This window comes from Panthera tigris, chromosome B2 (assembly GCF_018350195.1).
Source record: "Panthera tigris isolate Pti1 chromosome B2, P.tigris_Pti1_mat1.1, whole genome shotgun sequence".
In the NCBI taxonomy this organism is placed as follows: Eukaryota; Metazoa; Chordata; class Mammalia; order Carnivora; family Felidae; genus Panthera; species Panthera tigris.
Genome location: NC_056664.1, coordinates 90,053,515 through 90,075,424, shown reverse-complemented (window position 1 = coordinate 90,075,424; position 21,910 = coordinate 90,053,515). Strand labels below are relative to the sequence as shown.

Sequence of the window (21,910 nt, the reverse complement as noted above, 5' to 3'; positions counted from 1 at the left end):
GTTTAAAAGTATAATTGTTTTTTGTGACTCGATACATTTAACTGTTAAAAGTGTTTAATTGTTTAAAAGTTCCTATAGCAATTTAATGTAAATTCCAATGTACATTTTTAAGTACTGTGGGTAGAAAGTGTACTTTGTATGTATTGAATCAAGCTTGTGAATTATGGCCTGCAAAGTCATACATGAGAGGGTTTTCAGTAGACCTCTAAACTCTGTTCTATCCACACTTTGTCCTCTCATTCATCTTCTTCCTGCCCAGCTTGTTCCAATCCCACAGTCTTTGTACTTACTTTTTCTTCTGTTTGAAGATTTTTATCCCCTGATCATCTCTCCAATATTTCTTCTTTAGCGAGGTTTTTCCTCATTATCCCACCTAAAGTGTGGCCCCACCCATGCTACCTTCTATGCTATTACCTTGTTTTACTCTACTCATAGCACTTACTGATACCGATACCTGAAATTCCCTAATTTGTTTATGAGTTTATGGTTGTCTCTTCTCAACTAAAACGTCAGCTCCTGATTGTAAAGACAGTTTTGTTTACTGCTATTTCCTGGTGCCTCCACCCCCCCAATACAATTACATACACAATCTGTTGACTGACGAATGAAATGATTGACAAAATCCTCTCTGACTTTACTTAAAATGCCACCCTTGCTCCTTTGTAAAAAAGAATATTTTGTTTACTCCCTTTTCTGACTATCATGTTGTGATTTCTTTTATTCTTGAATCCTTTCTAGTAATAATGAATATCAAATTAGAACATACTTTGTCCCCCTTTTCTTTGTGAAAGCAGGTTTATAAAATACTTACTAACAATCAGTGAATGGATGGTAATTTAACAAAATATGAGTTCCAGGGCTTATTGAGTTGTCTTCTAGATAATATCACCTAAAGGTAAAGACTTTTTGAATTAAATGCAAAAGCATATTTTGAAAATTCAGTTATTCATTTTCTTATTTTTTATTTGTTCTGTAATTTGGCTTATTATATAATTTTTATGGAATCCACTGATTTATAAATTTAATGAAGCAAATGGATCTGTTCCCTTAAGTCTGTAACTCTGCCATACAAATGTTTATATTGATTCAGTTCATGATAATTTCAGTCTGGAGTTTTTTGGGGGGAAGGTTGTTTTTATATCCAACTAAATACCTTTAATTTGAAAGTTGTAGTTCTTATTCTTTTACCAAAGTGGTAAGAATCATCTGTCTAAGGAGCCATATATATCTCATAGGTATCTCTATAGGTATTTTATTTAGTCCTCAAATATGCCCAGAAAGAACCTCTAAACTCCTCTGTCTAAACTTACAGAATGGATTTTGAAGTTACAGGACCACATTTTCTCTTATGCTTGTAGGAAACATTGGTGTCAGGGAATGTATCCAGGCATTTGGACTCTCCTGAAGTGTGTGTACATTGTATTGCAATGTGCAAGGAGAAATCCGGCATTGAAAATTGCTCACTTAGGGGCAGTAAACTTGAAGATACCAGTATGATGCAAGCAAGTTTTGACTAAAATTAGCTGTAAATAAGAAGGACATAGGAAACTGAAGAAATGATTAAAATACTTACCCAGTGTCTCTTCATGAACCCCCTTATTTTACTGATGATAGCAAGAAAGTGAGAATGGCAAACATTTCTAGATAAAAAAATAATAATATAACGTTAAGGTTAGAAATCTTTTTATATGCCTTCTCTCATAGGTTGACTAACTTGCCAAATTCATTCTAAATCATGTGTAATTTTTAAAATCACATTAGATGTTTTCAATTTTTTTTTTTTTAGGTAAGAAATCATTTTCTAAATCAGACTTTAGAAGCCAAGAATACAAAATATGAAAGCAGAAGGGATATGAGAACACAGAGAGAAGGGCTATTATAGGGACATGGGGCAGCAGAATGCCACCTAATATTTCTGCAGAACCCATAGGGCTAAGGTGTGGATGATCCTAGACTGTATCATGCTAATGATAGAAATTAATTCCTCTTAGGAGGGGAAAATCAATTTTGCCTCCTAGTTTAAAATGGGAAGTTCGTATGTGATTAAAATGATTCTTTCTTTTGGCAAATACTAACATCCTGTATTGCTGATGTAGAGAATTTGAATAATATAATTAATGTGGTGAAGTGATCAAACATACAGTATTGTATAACCTATGAATAGATAAATCTCAGGTCTCTATGGGACATTTTCTGTCAAAGCAGAAATTGAACAGATCATAGTCTTTACAGAATACAGTAGACATTTAGAAACAACTTTTATATGATAAAATTCTGTATAGATAGTTAGATACACATACATACATATGTATATACATGCATACATTCTACACTTTTATATTTGATAAAATGAAAACCCAACCAACTGAAAGATTAATCCGCAGCCACTTAGAGGTCAGTAAGTGATCATGGAAGGAAGAGAAGGAAAGAGAGAGGGTCAGCACTCTTTTTTTTTTTTTTTTTTTTTCAAAAATAATGGAAGCTTGTCAAATGCACCCAGAATTGTTATTCAAAGTAAGATTTATAATCTAAAATGAAACAGGAATGGAGACACTATCAATAAGTTAATTATTAAATGTTAAATGTTAGTTTGGTGCAAAATATTCTAATGAAATCGAGTGGAAAAAATAATAAAGCTGAAAAATAAAGTTAATTTTAAAATAGGAAAACAAAATTTTTAAAAGCCAATGGAAAAAAAAAAACTAAATAAAGCAACCTCTAACAAGTCTAATCACAAATAGAAAGCCAATGAATAAATAAAACTAGAAATGATAAAGACCTTTTACTGAATGTGTAGAAATGTAAAATATGAGGATGTTGTGTTGTAAGTTATGAATTAGACCTGAAAACATAACTGAGAGAGAACTGGACGCTGTTGTGTGCTTATGAGCAGTTAAATGGACATACTTCTTGGCATGTAAACTCTTTCATGATTATTTCTACATTTCTAACCACATCTTCTGTCACCTCCTTTCTCCAGTTCATACTACTAGTCTTGCTAGATGCAGTACCCTAAACTCCCGATTCCTTCTGTCTTGCCTGCTGTCCTCTCAGTTTAGATTGGCAGCAACCATTACCCCCACTCAGTATGCCTTTCCTGACGTACCAGAGTTTATTTAGTGATCCCTGCCCATTATTCTCACCATTCTGGGAAACTACAACTATTAATTGGACACATTACGATATTTTTGCCATTATTACATATGGACTCTAAGCTCCTGTTCTGTTGGCCCTGTGCCTGTCATTAAGAGCTTAATAGATAATTATTAAAATCAGTTATCAATAGTGCTCAGAAACAAAATGAGACTATTACACTACAGCAGTGAACACAAAAAATGTGGCTTATTTCATGTTTTCAGTAGTTTTTATTTTTCCCAAGTTTTAGCTATTATTCCCTGCAGTCTCTCTTCTGTTATGATTATGAAATGATTTAATATAAAGTGTGTAATGATAATTTGGTAAACCAATTTGAAAACTTCCTCTTTGATGAAAGAATAGTGTGTTAGTTTCTCAGTCATATATTTTACTGATATGCTCAACTTTTACTGATATGATATATTTTACTGATACGCTTTACTGATACGGTAGTATGATACAGCAAAAGGAATACTGTATAATAGGTAAAGAATTATAGACTAAGCAATCTATAATAAGGGAAGGAAAATGCTGATTTAATAAATGAGACTTCAATAATTTTTTAAAAGGTCCATGGAAATTTTCAATGAATGTATATATACACATAGTTTCAAATATTTCTGTCATTCATTTTAAATTTAAATTTGTGAAATACTAGAAATATTTACCTTAATTATTTTAGACTTTTGTGTTTTTAGCACCTGAAATTATAAATTGATAAAACTTACACTAAATCCTAATCCATGTATGTCACTTACTTTGTTACATTTTTAGGGAAAAAAAAATTAGTAAGATTCTTCAGGAAATGTAAAATTACATTTTAAATTATTTTGTATTATCCTTGATGGCAGGCTTAGACCAGTTTATTTAATTGTTTATCTTTCAGATAAGGACAGTTATCTGTCTTTTAAATTGTGTTGTTATTATATATTTGGGGGTGGATCTTGTTTTATTATATATTTTATATTATCCTTGATGGCAGGCTTAGACCAGTTTTCTTTCATTGTTTATCTTTCAGGTAAAGACATCTGTGTTTCAGACTATGTATTGTTATTACATATTTTTAAGAGGGGTGGAATCTTGTTTTATTGTAAATGTCTCATACTCTCTGTTTATTAAAACTTATTTCAAACCCAGAAAAATCCAAATGGGTTGAATCTACTCATACATTAAATAATGTAACCCATGTAGGTGGAATCCACACAGAGTATGATAAGGATTCTTGGGCTCTCTGCGACCTTACCCAACTACCTTGATGTTGCTACATTTTTACATGTTAATCCCTGTATTGGACTTTTCTACTTTGATGGCCGTTTTCGACCAGTTCCTCTTGGACAGACATTTCTGGGAGTTAAAAGTGCAAATAAGGTAAATATATTTTTTAATAATAATAGAGTTTTCTGTTCCTAAAATGTTTTTGTTGATGTATTGTTTAATGCTTACTTGGGATTTCCCCAAAAGACCCTTTTAGTAGGATTACAAATTAAACATCTTAGATAAAATCAAGCACATTTCCTCAACTATAAGTAGTAATATAACTCCTTCAAAAAGTTGCTTACAGTTTGTATCACATTATCAATGTATATTTTGTATTCTTGGCTAATAATACAAGTTTTATATATATATATATATATATATATATATGGTCATAAATTTCAAAAAGTTACTTTGAAATGATTGAAGTCTAGTGTAAAATAATAAAAGGCTCTCATTCAACCAGTAATATAAATTTTTATATGCTACTTATCTAAAAAAATAATAAATTTTATGCCATTGGAAAATAATTCCTAATAGCAACTGTTAGTGAGGTATTCTATTTCACTTATGTTTTATAATTACCATATTAATTATATATATGTAAGTGGCATTTCTGAGATTCTTTATAATGCTTTTAAAAGTTTTATAGTATTACTGTGTACCATATACACTATTAGGGTGCTTATTTTAAATTCTGTTTCATAGTATCATGAAGGAATATTTTACTTTGCTCAAAATTTATGTATTTAATATTGTGTTAAATGATACTTTTTGTTTTCTGTAAAAGAAATAGGCTTGAGAGAAGATTCATAGGCCTTATGACCTCTTTATAAAATAAAATGAGATGGAATCCTGTGTTAGTATGTCAGCCCTGGTCTTTAATGTATTGCATTACTTGTCTAAAAAGAGTTTTATTAGTAACATAGGGTCATTTTACCTTACACTATTACAAATAAAATATTCAGCTAAAAAATACCAAAAGTGACTGCCACTACAACAGTGTATACATATGCTTCAGGTACAATGCATAATGTAAGGTGTCTTCAGGGTTGTCATGAGCCATTTCAGACATACAGACAGATATAATAATAGTTATATTGCACATATTTTGTCATTAATTGATTCAAGTGATTTTCAGTATTGCTGCTTGTTTTTTTTTCTCAGTCACTTCTTAATATATATTTGATTATTTAGTATATTTTAAGGTATCCTTAGGGCAGCTGTAGAGCTGTTTCCTTTATAGCTTTAGCTTATTTTTTCATCTTTATAATTTAAATGACAGAAGATGGTTATCACAGAAAGATTTAGAAAAGAAAAAATTTTTCAGGTGCTTTTCAACTATTTAAATCTTATTTTTTTTAATCCATTATATAAATTGGTAAATCACTTAAAGCTAATTAAATTCAACATATTTTCACCCTAATATGTTAGCATTGTAATCTTAAATCATAAAAAGAATGGTGTCAGGTGACAGAAGTCTGGCACAATTAGAAAAACACTGTTACGTGTCTTACATAGGGTTAATAGTAAATTATTTATATGTATTAGTTATAGATTTTTTTGTTTTATTATAATGTATTATTTTTACATTCAGTGAAATATACAATTGGTAATCATTAAGCATTTCCCCAGGGTGTTGATTAATATATTTACTAACCAGTTTTCCATTTGTCATTGTTTTATAAAAAGAAATCCTTGTAGGTTCCTCAGAGTTTCATTCAAAAACACATGATGTGACTCAGTTATTATGGAAGAATATAGGAAGATGGTGTGCCTGACACCTCTAATTTGAAATCATGGCTTTGCCCAGAACTCAACCCAAACTACACTGAAAAAATTATTGCGAGCTGAGGTTGTTCTTGAATCATTAATGGGGAGTAAATTATCTTGTGATTATCTCCTTTTACTTAGTCACTACAATTCATAAGAGTAACAGAATGATAAAACATTTACTTTATTAAAACAAAATATCTATATCATAGTCATTCCAAATGTGTATGACATTTTCATCACTTCCACACTCTTAATAAATGTTGTGTAGCGAGATGCAGGTTGGATCACATGCCTGTTCCTTTGGATGAACCATCTTACCTTTTTGGTTGGAAGTTTCCTCATCATTAATAGGGAAAATGAGATCCTTTCTTAACTCATGAATTGGATATTAAATTTCCAATTAACCTGAAAAATGTTTCTGTAGAAAAATATCTAACCCTCTCCATATGTATTACAGAAATAGTATGTTTCCCTTGATTCTAACTGTATATACCATGGCATTCTACTAGTGCTGTTGTGGTGATTTTGAGAATTACACAGGAAAGCTGTATAGTTTATAGAATGAAACAGAAGAAAAACAGCCTGACAAGTGGACTTCCTGGGGAAAGCAAAAATTTTTTAATTATTCTAAAATATCTATAACTGGTATATTATCCTTAAAATTGTCTTTAAAAAACTTGTCATACTTAGAAAGTTAGTATGAGGTATTTTATTTGTACTTTTATTTTTTTTAATTTTTTGAAATCTTTTTTATTTATTTTTGAGAGAGAGGGGAAGAGAGAGCAGGGAAGGGGCAGAGAAAGAGGAGAAAGAGGGAGACAGAGGATCCGAAGTGGGCTCTGTGCTGAGAGCAGAGAGTCCCATGTGAGGCTCGAACTCACAACCCATGAGATCATGACCTGAGCCAAGGTAGGATGTTTAACTGACTGAGCCACCCAGGTGCCCCTTTGTACTTTAAAATTATGTTGTGTTTCTTAATAGGTTGTAATATGCTAGGTATTTATATTGCATTTGTTGTTTCTACATTCTAGTTAATCTGAAAGGAAAAAAATGCCTTATGATCAGCAGTTTTGTTGCTAGTTAGAAAGTTTATAATTGCTTCATTTGATATTATTCATGTTTTAATAACCTTAAGGTGCAACAATTGAATAACATGGATGAAGTATGTTATGAAAGTGTTTTGAAGCAAGTAAAGGCTGGACACCAGGTACGCTTTATTTTATCATGTTTTTGAGAATACTTAATGGTTAAAATTATTAATTTTTATGCTCTTAAAATTTTTCTTGAATTGTGAGATAATGACTGTGAGGTTTTATTTTTTACTAACTTTTTAGCTGAGTGGTTAGCCATATAAGTCATAAAATATTCATAAATTATCATCCCAATATTGCTAGGTCATTTTATTATTTATTTATTTATTATTTTGCTATTTCATTAAATAGATAAGAGAGAGAAGGATTTCATCCTCTATACTTCTGGGTTTTTTTTTTGTCTTTTAAAAAAGCAGTCTTCCTTCATACCTCAAAATTTTTAATTTGTACTTTTTTACATAATGTAAAAATTTTAAATGTTCTGTTATTCTTACTGTTTTCATGAAGTAGTACCAATTCAAATATATATGATATATGGTGTTTTATTGTGCTTGGAAATTAAGCAGTTTTACTTTTAAACTCCATTGTTCAAAATGCTCCAATCAAGATTATTAAAGAAAAAGTGGGATGATAATAATTGCTTGCATGAAACTTCATCATTGCTTGATTGTATGTGGTTCTTTGGATCATTTTATTTTATTATGGAATTTTTTTCTATGTTATTAGCCTTTATGACACATAAAATTAAATACTTTCTGGTCCTTTGGTTTTTAAATTTGTTTTAAGAGCAGTGAAATCCTTTTTTTCCAGACTAAGTGTTGTTTCGAGCCTCAGTATATAAACAAATCAATGATGAATTAAACTTGAAGGCATGGAACACGGCCCAGTGAGCATCTTTGATGCATTTTGCCCCTTTAAGAAACAACTTTAGAATCAGGTTTCTAACTAATCTCAAGAGAATGTCCTTAGGTTTAAGAATAACTTTTAAGGAAAAGAAATCATGATTAAATTATATGATATTAGTGACTTACCTTTCCTAATGATTCTTAAATGTCTGAAACTGCTAAAATTATCTTACATTTATTTTCATTGAATCCTCTCACCAGGCAGTGAGACAGGTACTGTTATCATCATTTGACATGTGAAGAAAATGAGGTGCTGTACAAAATAAAGTAACATGTTTCCATCATTTTTGTAGTGCACTTGTATATCCAGTCATGTGAGTGCAGCGTCTTCACTAACCATCATGTCATGATCACTATGTGCATTTATTTTATATCAGTGTATTTCTTTGATCTTCATTAGAAAACTGCTTTGAGTTGCATTATTTATTATGTACAAATAAAGGTTAAAGACCAATATTCTTTCTTTAATCAAAAGTATTACCAAATATCAACTACTTACGAGCCAGGAAACTTTTTTTTTCTTTTTTTTCTTTTTGTAAAGGGGCATGTAGTAAATATTTTAGGTTTTGTGGGCCTTATGTGTTTCTTCATTGTAGCTACTCATTGCTGTTGGAGCATGAAAGCAGTCGTGGACAGTATATTAACAATTGGGCATGGCTGTGTTTCAATAAAATTTTATTTACAAAAACAAGCAGCAACTGCATTTGGCTTGTTTTCTAACTTCTGTTCTAGATTGCTTCATAAGATTTATTTGTAGTGAACATCCGATGATCCTAAAATGTTATCTAGAGAAACATTTGATAGCATTTCAGTGAAAATCCTGAAAGAAAGAAATATCCTGTATAATCACCAATGTCTGTACCTTCTTTGTAAAAGAACAAGATAAATTCAGTGTAATTAGGTAGATATTACTGCCACGGACATTTATTTCTAACTTTTATATCACAAAAAATTTAAACTATATTATTAGCTAAGGAATGTAGCTATGAAATCCATAAAATCTATTTGTATATGCTATATTAAAAATGTTAAGTAAATATGTTTTTTCAATTTTTTAAAAAGTAACATTCTTTTTTAGAGCAGTTTTGGCTCACAGGCAAAATTGAATGGGATTCACTCTTGAAGTTTGTTCTGTAGGTTTGGACAAATGTATAATAGCATGTATCCACCATTGTAGTGTCATACAGGATAATCTCACTGCCCTGAAAACTCTCTGTGTTCAGCCTATTCATCAATCCTTCCCATTTACCCCTTGAAACCACTACCTTTTAAATCTTTTTAATCGTTCTGTTGTTTTGCCTTTTCCAGAATATCATACAGTCTGTAGCCTTTTCAGATTGGCTTTTGTCACGTTATCTGTTTGAGGTTTCTCCATGTCTTTTCGTGACTTGATAGCTTATTCTTCTAATCACTGAATAATACTCCACTCTCTGGATATACCACTGTTTATTTATTTATTTACATACTGAATGATATCTTGATTGCTGCCAAGTTTTGGCACTTATGAATAAAGCTGCTATAAACATCTGTGTACATATTTTGTGTGGACTTAAGTTTACAGTTTCTTTGGGTAAACACCAAAGAGTATGATTACTGGGTCATATAGTAAGAGTATGTTTAGTTTTGTAAGAAAGCTCTATACTGTCTTCCAAAATTGTGTACCATTTTGCATTCCTACCAGCAGTGAATAAGAGTTCCTTTTGCTCCATAGCCTCACTAGCATTTAGTGATACCACTTTTTTGGCCATTCTAACAGGTGTGTAGCAGTATCTCATTGTTTTACTTTACATTTCCTTAATGACAAATGATGTTGAACATATTTTACATCTGTATCTTTGGTGAAGTATCTGTTTAGGTCTTAGGCCATTTTAAAATCAGTTTCTTTATTTTCTTATTGTTGAGTTTTAAGAGTTCTTTGTATAAAAGTTCTTTGGATAAAAGTCATTTATCAGTTGTGTCTTTTACAAATATTTTCTCCCAGTCTGTGACTTGTCTTCTCATTTTTTCAGCAGTGTCTTTTACAAACAGTTTTTACTTTAATAGAATCTAGTTATCAATTATCTTGCAGACCATGCCTGTGGTGTTGTATCTAAAAAGGCATCACCATGCCTAAAGTCACCTAGATTTTTACCTATGTTATCTTCTAGGAATTTTATAGCTTTGTGTTTATATTTGGGCCTATGATTGGTTTTGAGTTAAATTTTGGGAAGGGTGTGAGGTCCATGTCTAGATTTACTTGTTGTTGTTGTTGTTGTTGTTGTTATTGTTATTTGCATGTGGAGGTCTAGTTGTTCCAGCACCATTTATTGAAAAGACCATGTTTGCTCCATTTTATCACCTGTACTCATTTCTCAAAGATCAGTTGGCTGTATTTCTGGGTTCCCTATCTTTTTCATTTGTTTGGCTATTCTTTAGCGAATACTAGAGTGTTTTGATTACTATATCTTTATGGTCATTTTTGAAGTCAGGTAGTATCAGTCCTCCAACTTTGTTCTTCAACATAGTGTTGGCTATTTTGTGTCTCCATTTAGGTTTGAACTGTGAGTTAACATTCTTTTTAACGTAATTTTTAATCATGATAGGATTTCTTCTATCACAGGACAACTTTTTGTAATCTATGATAAATTTCTTTATACATGCAAACTCTTAAATTTTTTTTTGTCTTTTAAAATAATGGGAATTAAACTGTAAATATTTTACCATGTATGGAACATATAAATAGATAAAGTTTTACTCTAGGTCAATATCAACTCTATTCCTTTTTTTTTTTTTTTTTTTTTGAGAGAGAGAGAAAACTTTAGCAGGGGAGAGGGGCGGAGGGAGAAGGGGAAAGAGAAAGAGACTATCTTAAGCAGTCTCCACACTCAGTGCAGAGCACCGACATGCCTAGGTGCTCCACTTATTACTCCTTTTGTAATATTCTTGCAAATGTTATAAAAATATTTAAGACACTACTGGTAGGAATGTTAGTGTTGCCTGTAGAATTAAGAAGAAATTAAAACAATCATTTTTCTTCTGTTGTAGTTAGCATTTAATGACAAGATAAATAGGTACTTGCATCATTACTTCAGAACACAGGATTGCTTCTGATAGAAAAATCTTCTCTTTTTTTTTTTTTTTTTTTAGAATTTTTAAAAAAGAGAAGTTCTTGTGAATTCTTTCTTAGTGAGATTGATAAATACATATATCTATGTATAAACATATACATAAACACACATGGTTGTTAATACTAATGTAAGTAAATGGCTTAATAATACCATTACTGCCAGTACTACAGCTATTTTGAGGCCTTAGGAACTACAGATCACTTATCTTTGTAGCATTATTTGCCTTTATCATGCTGTTTATAATTATCCTTTATATTTGTTATATTACTCCAGCCTGTTTTTCATTATTGAATCTTACATTATAAAATATTTCTTTAAAAAATAATCACACTCCTACATTCTCTTATTCCTTATTGTTGGTAAGAGTGGTAGTTGTATCTTCTACTGTATGTAAAAGTACAATAAAATGTTGTAATTTAAAGGATCCTAGGAAGATTGTTTCCTCTTCCTCTTCTGTCATGGTTCTTTTACTGTTACAGAGGCTCACATGTTCCCCTAGGAATCACGATTTATGAAGTATGCTGGCTGGGGGGTGTTTGGTCAGTAGAGATGGGATCTTGCTGCCATTCCTTTCATTCTTATTGTGAAGTTGTTCAGTACGTTGCTTTTCAAAAAGAAAGCTGCCAGACGGTAGGCATTTGCAGTTATAAATTCTAAAGGGACAAGTTGGGATGGAGGGCTGGGTTCATAGCACTGGTTTCCTATTTAGAAAGGACAGACTTGGATGGGATACCCCAAGGGAGGGAGGCTTCAGGTGACCAGAGGCTGCTGCTCCAGGGCAGGAAGAACATGGGAATGGAGGGTGAGCAAAGCTGAGGCAGAAGTTGGGTACAAGCATTCCCTTCTCACCTTTGTGTGCATGTCATGGCATCCATGATTGCCAACCTTTTAAGGATGCATGACCTCCAAGCTCTCTTCTTCCCCTGCACGCCTGTCTGGCTAAAAATGCACTGTGGGTGATTGTGTAGACTATGATTGCAATTTGAGAGTTCAGTGAAACACTTAGGGATCAGAGATTGTGTCCAGATATGTTCCTCTTCCCAAACTAGAATTATAACAGGATAACTAGGGCCCTCTTCACACTGTGTACCTTAAAATGTCAGGCTTAAGCTGCACGTCTCACAATTTCTATTTTTGAATGGTTAGTGATGATGTTTATTTTCCATAATAGTAGGACTTTCTGAAGTTCTGTAGAAATACCCACATATCTCTTTTACTTTTTTTAATTGTAAAAATAAAATAACACTAAGGAAAATTTTTATAGTCTTACTATTTACCATTTTAACATTATTATTGTAATTTTTATGCATATCCACTAGTCATTTTTTATCCAATTGCACATGTAGCTTTTAATTTTGTTCATTCAAACTTAATTATTAGTTGTAATCCATAACTAAATTGTACTGTAGTTACAGTTTTATATTCACTGTTTTCTTTAATGAATAGTGAAGATTTTTCATTGTTTCTACATGGTCCTCACAATTTTAATATCGCTAAGAGAGAAAGGGAGTTTTTATTCAGTTTCTAAGTTTCAGACACCATATGAATGTCTTTGGACTTTTAATTTTCCCATCCCAACATGAGCATTATGATCTCCTTTTCTTCAAAAAGAAAATGAACCTACAACATGTTAAGCAGCTTTCCCAGCCAGTACATACAGCTAATAAAGGTTTGCATGAGGATTGAAACACAAGTTTTGTGGAGATGAAACCCACAGCATTTTCGGAACTTTATACTGCTCCTTTGTCATTAAGCTGACATTGGCTGTTCCTCTATTACTGGTTATTCCTATATTAGTAAGTGTTTTTAATGTTTGCAATTTTCTGTTATTAAAGATAGTGCTACCGTAGTGATCATCTTTCTGCCTATTATTTTTTCTGTTGAAACATTTCTTGGGATAAACTTCCTAAAATAGAATTATGGCACAAATGGCCACATTCTGCAGCCTTGCCACATGATCCTATAATACATTCTGGGTGGGTAATAATATTTCATGATCGTAGCAGACCTATGTAGGATTTTAGAAACTTGGTGCCATATTTTCCTGAAAAGTTTTATCAGTATAATGTGAGGTAAGATTATGATCTGCTGTGTTTGCTATTTTGAATTTGTTTTATACTTTTAAGGCATATAATAGAGTGGTAACATATCAGTGAGCTTTTTTTCTTAATTAGCCAGAGATTACTTCTTTTTTTAAATGGTTATTTATTTACTTTGAGAGACAGGGAGCTCATGAGGAGGGGAGGGGCAGAGAGAGAGGGAGAGAGAGAATCCCAAGCAGGCTCCATCCTGTCAGCGCAGAGCCTGACACGGGGCTTGAATTGAGGAACTGTGAGATCATGACCTGAGATGAAATCAAGAGTTGGACGCTAAACTGACTGACCACCCAGGCGACCTTGGCAGCCTTTATTTTTAGATCATGATTACAAAAAACACATTTTGTATACTTGTTGTTCATGCTTTGCTTTGAGTTTGCATTCTCTGTCTTTTTTTTTAAAGTTTATTTATTTTGAGAGAGACAGAGACAGTGCAAGGAGGGAGGGGAGAGAGAGTAGGGGAGAGAGAAGAATCCCAAGCAGGAATTATGTGCTGGCAGCACATGCAGGGATTGATGGAGAGATTGAATTTAGGAACCATGAGATCATGACCTGACCCAAAATCAAGAGTCAGATATGTAATTGACTGAGCCCCCCAGGTGCCCCATGCACTCACTTTCAATTAGAAAAACCTGTTCTTCTCTGTGTTTTTGCTTCATAACTGTGACCCTGTGGTCTTTGACCTCTGTAATTGCATTTTTAAAATGTAGTTTAAGTATGATTAATATAAAATATTGAGGGGAAAAAAGGATTAAAGCAAATATAATTTTTTTTGTTGGTGTATGTCCTTTCATTTTTTAAAATGGACATCTTCCCCTTAATTTCCTTTTTTTCTGTTACTCCTATAGTTTCTCTATTATATTTTGTCCATTCAAAAGTATGACAGAACCTTAAATGGAAACTAACACTGTATTTTAAATAAACAGATCAAAGATGGCATACTTAAAACTTAATCAGTGTGTTCTGTGCAATGTTGTCCTTTTAGGTTTTGTGTTCTAGTAGGACAGGTCCTACGAAGTTTGACTGGATTACAAGAACATATTATTGTTTAAATTCCTATTATAGTGTCTTGTGCATGGGGTCTCTCTAGTAAATACAATTTGATTGTGATGAATTGCCTCATCTTCAAAAATTTAACATCCTTAGTGAGATGGAGATGACAGGAAATATGAAATGCATCAGGATTGTGACTTACTGGTTGATATTTGCTTCTGATCTTGCTAGTATTACAAATGCCAATGCCAGAGCCATAAGTACTAAGTTGTTAAGGCAAATTTTACATTAATGTAATCATCTCAAGAACTCTTTCATGAGCAAAGTTTGGAAACAGAGCTCCATCTTTTTGATTTCTTTATGACCTTTATTATGTTTGCAACTTTGGGAAAGTTGCTCAAAACTAAAATCTTCTGTTTCAGTCTGAATTTTCAAAGGGATCATTCAGTCTTCTATTTGCAAGCTGCTCTGCCACATACTATTTGGTCAATAAGTTAATTTAGCTTAATGTGTGGCAGCTTCTACTGATAGCCTTTATAATATGTCCAGAGCTGAAATTGCAGAGGAGATGCTTGGAAAGGAAGACTATTACATATTTTGATGTTGGAAGCTGAGGTAGATACCTATTTCAATAAGGCTAAGAGTCGTTGATGTAATCCATCACACTGAAGATTATGTGGAAATTTGTTTTCAGGGACTTAGAACCTCTCACTGAATTATTCCCCACCCCCCCATTTTTTAGCTCCTTGAATACATACCTTCACTAAGATGTGGTCCTCTGCTTTTATTAGAGAGTTAACAAAGAACTTCCCAATAGGATAGTCTCTGAGTCGTGTTTTTTCCCCACATAATTGAGTTTGACTATAATGTTATCCCAGTCACTGTCTGTCTTTATATAAGGTTCCAAGTAATTTTAATGAATGAATTTGTATCCATCTATCAGAAAATGAAAAATGTATAATTCAACAATCTCTTTACCTTATTATCTAAAAAACTGACACCCAAATTAACTCTTCAGTTATATTATTCTGCCCAGCTCTGGTGACTGAAAGGTCTAACTATACATGTGTGCTTCATTCTAAGAGACTCTTCTATTTAAATGTTTTGTTGTACATATAAGTACAGTAAATTATATATGTGTTTGTGTGCATATATATATGTAGCTGACTGCTTAATAACAATGTGCTAATACAGTTAGTTATAACTATAACTGAATTCTAGAAGCAAAGGTCTCTGCCTCTATATACTAGATATAGATATCTATATACTATATATACTAGATATAGATGTCTATATACTATATATACTATATACTATATATAGTATATACATATCTAGTATAGATAGAGAGGGAGAGACCTTTGCTTCTAGAATTCAGTTATAGTTATAACTAACTGTATTAGCACATTGTTATTAAGCAGCCAGCTACATATTCAGTAAATGTGCTTTTCTTTGTTATTAAGGGAACATAAGTTATTGTGGGGCTGTGTAGCTAACAAACTTTAGCTTTATTTTGTTTCCTTTTAAATACATCTTAGCAGTTAATATATAGTAGTAAGAAATTTTAAGTCTATTCTACTCCTGGAAAATCAATTGAATTTACCATGCTACCACCTTGTGCTACCCTTTCTCTGCCATCCAGTTAAAAAATCCTTCCTGCGACTACTCCTTGATCTGGTTTTCTTGCCTTCAAGTTGTTTAGTATTTTGGCTTTTCTCCCTAATTGTGGTTTCACTAAATACTTTAATCGGAGCTGTTACGTTTCAGACCATTAGTAATAAGACTGAAATAAATGTCTATTGAAAAATGGAAAACTATAACTCTCAGGCAACTGAATAGTTTTCATGCTAAAAATTAACAGTTTCTTCTTAAATACACAAGTGAATTTGTTTTGTTTCTCTCCATTTAGATTACATTAGAATAGAACGAATTTCATGTTCATAAACCATGCTGATATCCTCTGGTCATCCTATTCCATGGGTTTCAGTATACCAATCATCTAAACTTATGTGCTAGTGTACTTACTTAATAGATTTTATGTGCAACATTGCCTTAAAAGTATTAAAAACAGTAGGAGGCAGTTGTGTTCCACTCAAGCATGTGTTGATGACAGATGGAGAAAATCTTTTCATGTTGACTTTTCAACAGTCATACTCTGCAAGACTTCAAGTCTTCTTGGCAATTGGGAAATTAAAAGTTGGCGATTCAGCCTTTAATTTTGATCCATCTGCTCAAACTAATGAGACGTCTCATTTGTAAGCTACTCTTTGTGTTACCAAATGCAAGTACAGCTTTATCATCCCTGTTAATAATTCCCCTCCTCCTGTGTAACTTGCAGAATGGGAAAATAATTGATGCCCTAACCCTATTGAGATTTTTCTTGTTATACAAACTTTGTTACAGTGATAGAAAAAGAAATTAGGAACTGCCTCAGAGATTATGGCATATTTATTAGTAACTTGTTCTTTTTTTTACATTATCAAAAAAGTTAGCATCCTTAATTAATAACTTCTTACTCAAAACCTACTAAGTTTCAAGAATAAATGGCTTTGCAGTATTAAAGAGGAAAAAATGTTACTTTCAGTCTCGGATTCATGCTTAATATCAGCTTTTCCTTATTCAGATTTGTGCCTTGTTTTCTCTTTCTTCATTGTTTATAAGTTCTTAATAGATGTTTCTGTTTCTAATAAGAAATCACCCGTAAAAATTAAGTACTAAATATCTATTAACTTAATTTCTTACTATCTGAAGGGAATTATTTTTCTTAACATTGATTCTTAGTTTATATAAAAATTATTATGTACAACTGACACAGATTTTACCATGCTAACTTTAATGATGGAACTTTCCTTTGGGCTCTTTGCCTAAAAAAGTTTTCTTCCTCCAGATACAAGCATCTTGATTCTTAAACCCATGTTCTGTCATACCTAATTTGTTTAACATGAGTTTTATTTGTGAATTATTTGAGTGCTGCCTTTTTTGCTCTGTCTTCCCAAATTGAGACATATTCCCAAACGAATATAAAAGCAAGATTCTTGAGAAGGTATTTTAATATCTATGAGCACAACAATTAAAGAAGATATTCCTCCTACATCTTTACCACTAAAAATGGTACTATTAAAGAAACAGTTCAGGAGTTTTTTTAACTACAAGAAAATCTAAAAGCAGCATTCCTGAAACCTCTACGGATTTTTTTTGTTTATTTATTTATTTTGAGAGAGAGAGAGGGAGGGAGGGAGAGGCAGAGAGAAATGCAGAGAGAATCCCAAGCTAACAGTGCAGAGCCCCACGCAGGGCTTGATCTCACCAACTGTGACATTATGACCTGAGCTGAGATCAAGAGTCAGACGCTTAACTGACTGAGCTACCCAGGTGCCCCTGGAACCTCTATTCAAAAGTACACCCCACCCCCATAAAAAGCTCTTATTCATTTTCTGTCAAATTGAAATTTCCTATCCTTCTACATTTCACAGGCAAAAACTAGTTCTTGATACTGTTGAGTTCTCTATTTTACTTTTTAATCAGTATTATTAGGGTTTGCTTAGAATTTTTTATTTTCTCTGTATATAATAAGGTAAAAATCTCATTAGTATATCTGTGTACAATTAATGTGTTGTATAAGAATAAGGGTTGATACTTTCTTTTATATTCTTTCCTTTCATTAACAGCGATTTTCTTTTATAGGGTAAGAAGACAAAGTTGGGATTATTCATTTATCAGTTTATTCATTCCTTTATTAATCTAACAGTGATTTAGTATAGACATTCTATGAGTGAAATACTTGGAATAAAGAAAGCTAAATGTTGTCCTTGTTAACTAACTCTCCCTTGTTCCCATTTCTAATCCTTCATTAACACCTATTCATTTTACCTAAGTGTGTTTCAAATCCATCCATTTCTCTCCATCCCCCCGCCCCCCTCCACCGTCACTTCTACTACCTAATAATGCAGGTAACTATCATGTCATCCATGGACTGTTCTAGCCACCTCTTAATTGCTCTACCTACATCCATTCTGGCCCTCCACCAGCTGCTCTCTCCACTGCACCTTGCTAGAAAGATCTTTACAAAATACAACTCCAGGGTGACACTTGAATCCTTCAAGCTCCTATAAAGGGCTCAGAGGGTCCCTCTATTGTCTGGCCTTTACATTCTTCCATCTTCATCACCTCTTTGCCTCATTTTCCACCTCCTGCCTTCCTGACCTTCTTTCATCCTAATCATAGAGCTGCTTATTTCTATTTATCTCTGAGCTTTGTGCATATCTTGTTCCCTCTACCTCACAAATTTTTTCCTTATTCTCTGCTTAGTTATCCTAAATCCTTCAAATTTTATCTTTGTTAGAGAAGGCTCTGTATACCTCCTTTACTCTTTTACCTCCCTATTATGAACTGCATAATAGCATAGCCCACATCTTCTTCATATTTCTTGCCATAGTTTTACAATTTTTCTGTCTGGTTTTGATTAATACCACTTTTTATTATTAGATCATTAATCCAATAAAGGGGCTAACATGGTCTTGCTCATCATTGTATTGTCATGGCCTCACAAGTACCTGGAGCATAGTTGGTGCAGAGATGATGTTTGGTAAATAAGTGAATGGGAGAGGTAGTCTTCACAAGTTGGAAGTTATCCTTAAAGAAATTGAGGGCAACTAACTTCAAGGAAAATCAAGAAAATAGTCATTAGTTCTACAGAAAGCTGAATGTCCAGGCTGAGGGTGGAACATCCTGATGATGTTGAATGACATCAAAGATTGCTTTGATTACCTTCTTAGGGGAAAAATTTCCCCCATTAGCTGTAAAGATCAGTGGAAGAATGTTGGTATTCTCCTTTAAAATGTTTCATTACATAAATTTATTCTTAATATTATTTCATCTAGTTATAGTCTTTTAGCAGTATTAAATTATCTCATTTTCTCCTAATTTGAGATATCCATCTGCCTTACTAGCTATTTTTCATGATACAGACATCATTTGTGCCACCAGTTATTTGATGTTAATAAATTCTTTTTTTTTATTTCTATTCATTAAGCCCTAGAGAAGTAACTTTTGCATGCTTTTAAAATTTTACATTTTGAAGAGAACAGAAAAAATTCCATTTTTCTGAAATATAGCTGACCATAAGAGTACTCAATTACATTCTTAAAATTTTATATGTAACAGTTCCTTTATTAACCTTGTAATGTTCTCTTCATTTGCCAAGGGAATTTTTTTGGAAGTCAGAAATTTATTAAAAAAATTTTTTTTAAACATTTATTTATTTTTGAGACAGAGAGAGACAGAGAACAAGCAGGGGAGGGGCAGAGAGAGAGAGGGAGACACAGAATCCAAAGCAGGCTCCAGGCTCTGAGCTGTCAGCACAGAACCTGACATGGGGCTCGAACCCACAAGCCATGAGATCATGACCTGAGCCAAAGCTGGACACTTAACCAACTGAGCCACCCGGGCATCCCAATTAACTTTATTTTTTAAAGTTTTTATTTAAATTTGTTAGTTAACATATAGTGTAACATTAGTTTCAGTAGTAGAATTTTGTGATTCATCACTTAAATACAACACCCAGTGCTCATCACAAGTGGCCTCTTTAATAACCATCACCCATTTAACCCCTCCTCCCAACAACCCCTCCAACAACCCTCAGGTTGTTCTAGATAGTTACGAATCTGTTTTATGGTTTGCCTCTCTCTTCCCTCCATGCCCCACCCCAAGTTCATCTGTTTTGTTTCTTCAGTTCCACGAGTGAAGTTATATGGTATTTGTCTTTCTCTGACTTATTTTGCTTAGCATAAATACACTCTAGCTCCATCCATGTTGTTGCAAATGGCAAGATTTCATTCTTTTTTATGGCTGAGCAATATTCCATTATTTCATTGTATATATATACATCTTCTTTATCCATTCATCAGCCTATGGACATTTGGACTCTTTCCATAATTAGACTATTGTTATCAGTATTTTTGCATCCTTTGGGTAATACCTACTAGTGCAGTTGCTGGATTGTAGAGTAGTTCTATTTTTAACTTTTTGAGGAACCTCCACACTGTTTTCCAGACTGGCTGCACCAGTCTGCATTTCAACCAAGAGTGTAAAAGGGGTCCCCTTTCTCTGCATCATCAACAGCATGTGTTGTTTACTGCGTTGTTAATGTTAGCCATTCTGACAATGTGAGGTGATATCTCATTGTGGTTTTGATTTGTATTTCCCTGATGATGAGTGATCTTGAGCATCTTTTTGTGTCTGTTAACCATCTGTATGTCTTCTTTGGAAAAATGTCTGTTTGTGTCTTCTGCCCATTTCTTATTTTTTAAATGTTTTTTAATCTGTATTTATTATTTTGAGAGAGAGAGTACAAGAGGGGAAGGGGCAGAGAGAGAAAGGGAGACACAGAATCCGAAGCAGGATCCAGGCTCTGAGCTGTCAGCACAGACCTGGATGCGGGCTTGAACCCACAAACCGTGAGATCATGACCTGAGCTGAAGTCAGCCACTTAACCAACTGAGCCACCCAGGCACCCCTCTTCTTCCCATTTCTTAACTGGATTATTTATTTGTTTTCTGGGTGTTGAGTTTGATGAGTTCTTTAGAGATTTGATACTAACCCTTTATCAGATATGTCATCTGCAAATATATTTTCTTATTCCAAAGGTTGCCTTTTAGTTTTTTTATTGTTTCCTTTACTGTACAGAAGGTTTTTATCTTGATGAAGCCCCAATAATTTATTTTTGCTTTTGTTTCCCTTGCCTCAGGTGCCACATCTAGTAAGAAGTTGCTATGGCCAATGGCAAAGAGGTTGCTGCCTGTGTTCTTCTCTAGGATTTTGATGGTTTCCTGTTTCACATTTAAGTCTTTCATCCTTTTTGAGTGTATTTTTTGTGTATAGTGTAAGCAAGTGGTCGTGTTTCATTCTTTTGCATGTTCTGTTCAATTTTGCCAACACCATTTGTTGGAAGAGACTATCTTTTTCCCATTGCATATTCTTTCCTGCTTTGTCCAAGATTAGTTGACCATTTCTGGGTTTTCTGTTCCATTCCATTGATCTGTGCACCTGTTTTTGTGCCAGTACCGTACTGTCTCGATCACTACAGCTTTGTAATGTAACTTGAAGTCTTGAATTGTGATGCCTTCAGCATTGCTTTTCTTTTTCAACATTGCTTTAGCTATTCAGGGTCTTTTTTGGTTCCATACAAATTTTAGGATTGTTTGTTCTAACTCTGTGACAAACACTGGTGGTATTCTGATAGGGATTGCGTTCAATATGTAGATGGTTTTGAGTAGTATAAACATTTTAACAATTTTTGTTCTTCCAATCCATCAGTATGGGATGTTTTTTTATTTCTTTGTGTTATCTTCAATATCTTTCGTAAGTGTTCTATAGTTTTCAGAGTACAGATCTTTTACATCTTTCGTTAGTTTTATTCTTAGGTATCTTACGGTTTGGTGCAATTGTAAATAAGATTGATTCCTTGATTTCTCTTTCTGCTGTTTCAGAAATGCCACAGATTTCTGTATGTTGATTTTGTATCCTGCAACTTTACTGAATTCATTTATCAGTTC

General features: G+C 33.0%; 1 protein-coding gene across 1 annotated transcript in view; it reads left to right on the top strand.

The window, feature by feature from the left end:
- ASCC3 (activating signal cointegrator 1 complex subunit 3) overlaps window positions 1-21,910 on the top strand; it is a 353,465-nt gene that overhangs the window by 143,968 nt on the left and 187,587 nt on the right. Inside the window, exons 12-13 of the mRNA XM_042986876.1 lie at window positions 4,327-4,503; window positions 7,301-7,372. Of these exons, the coding sequence (XP_042842810.1) occupies window positions 4,327-4,503; window positions 7,301-7,372 (249 nt within the window). The remainder of the gene's footprint in view (window positions 1-4,326; window positions 4,504-7,300; window positions 7,373-21,910) is intronic.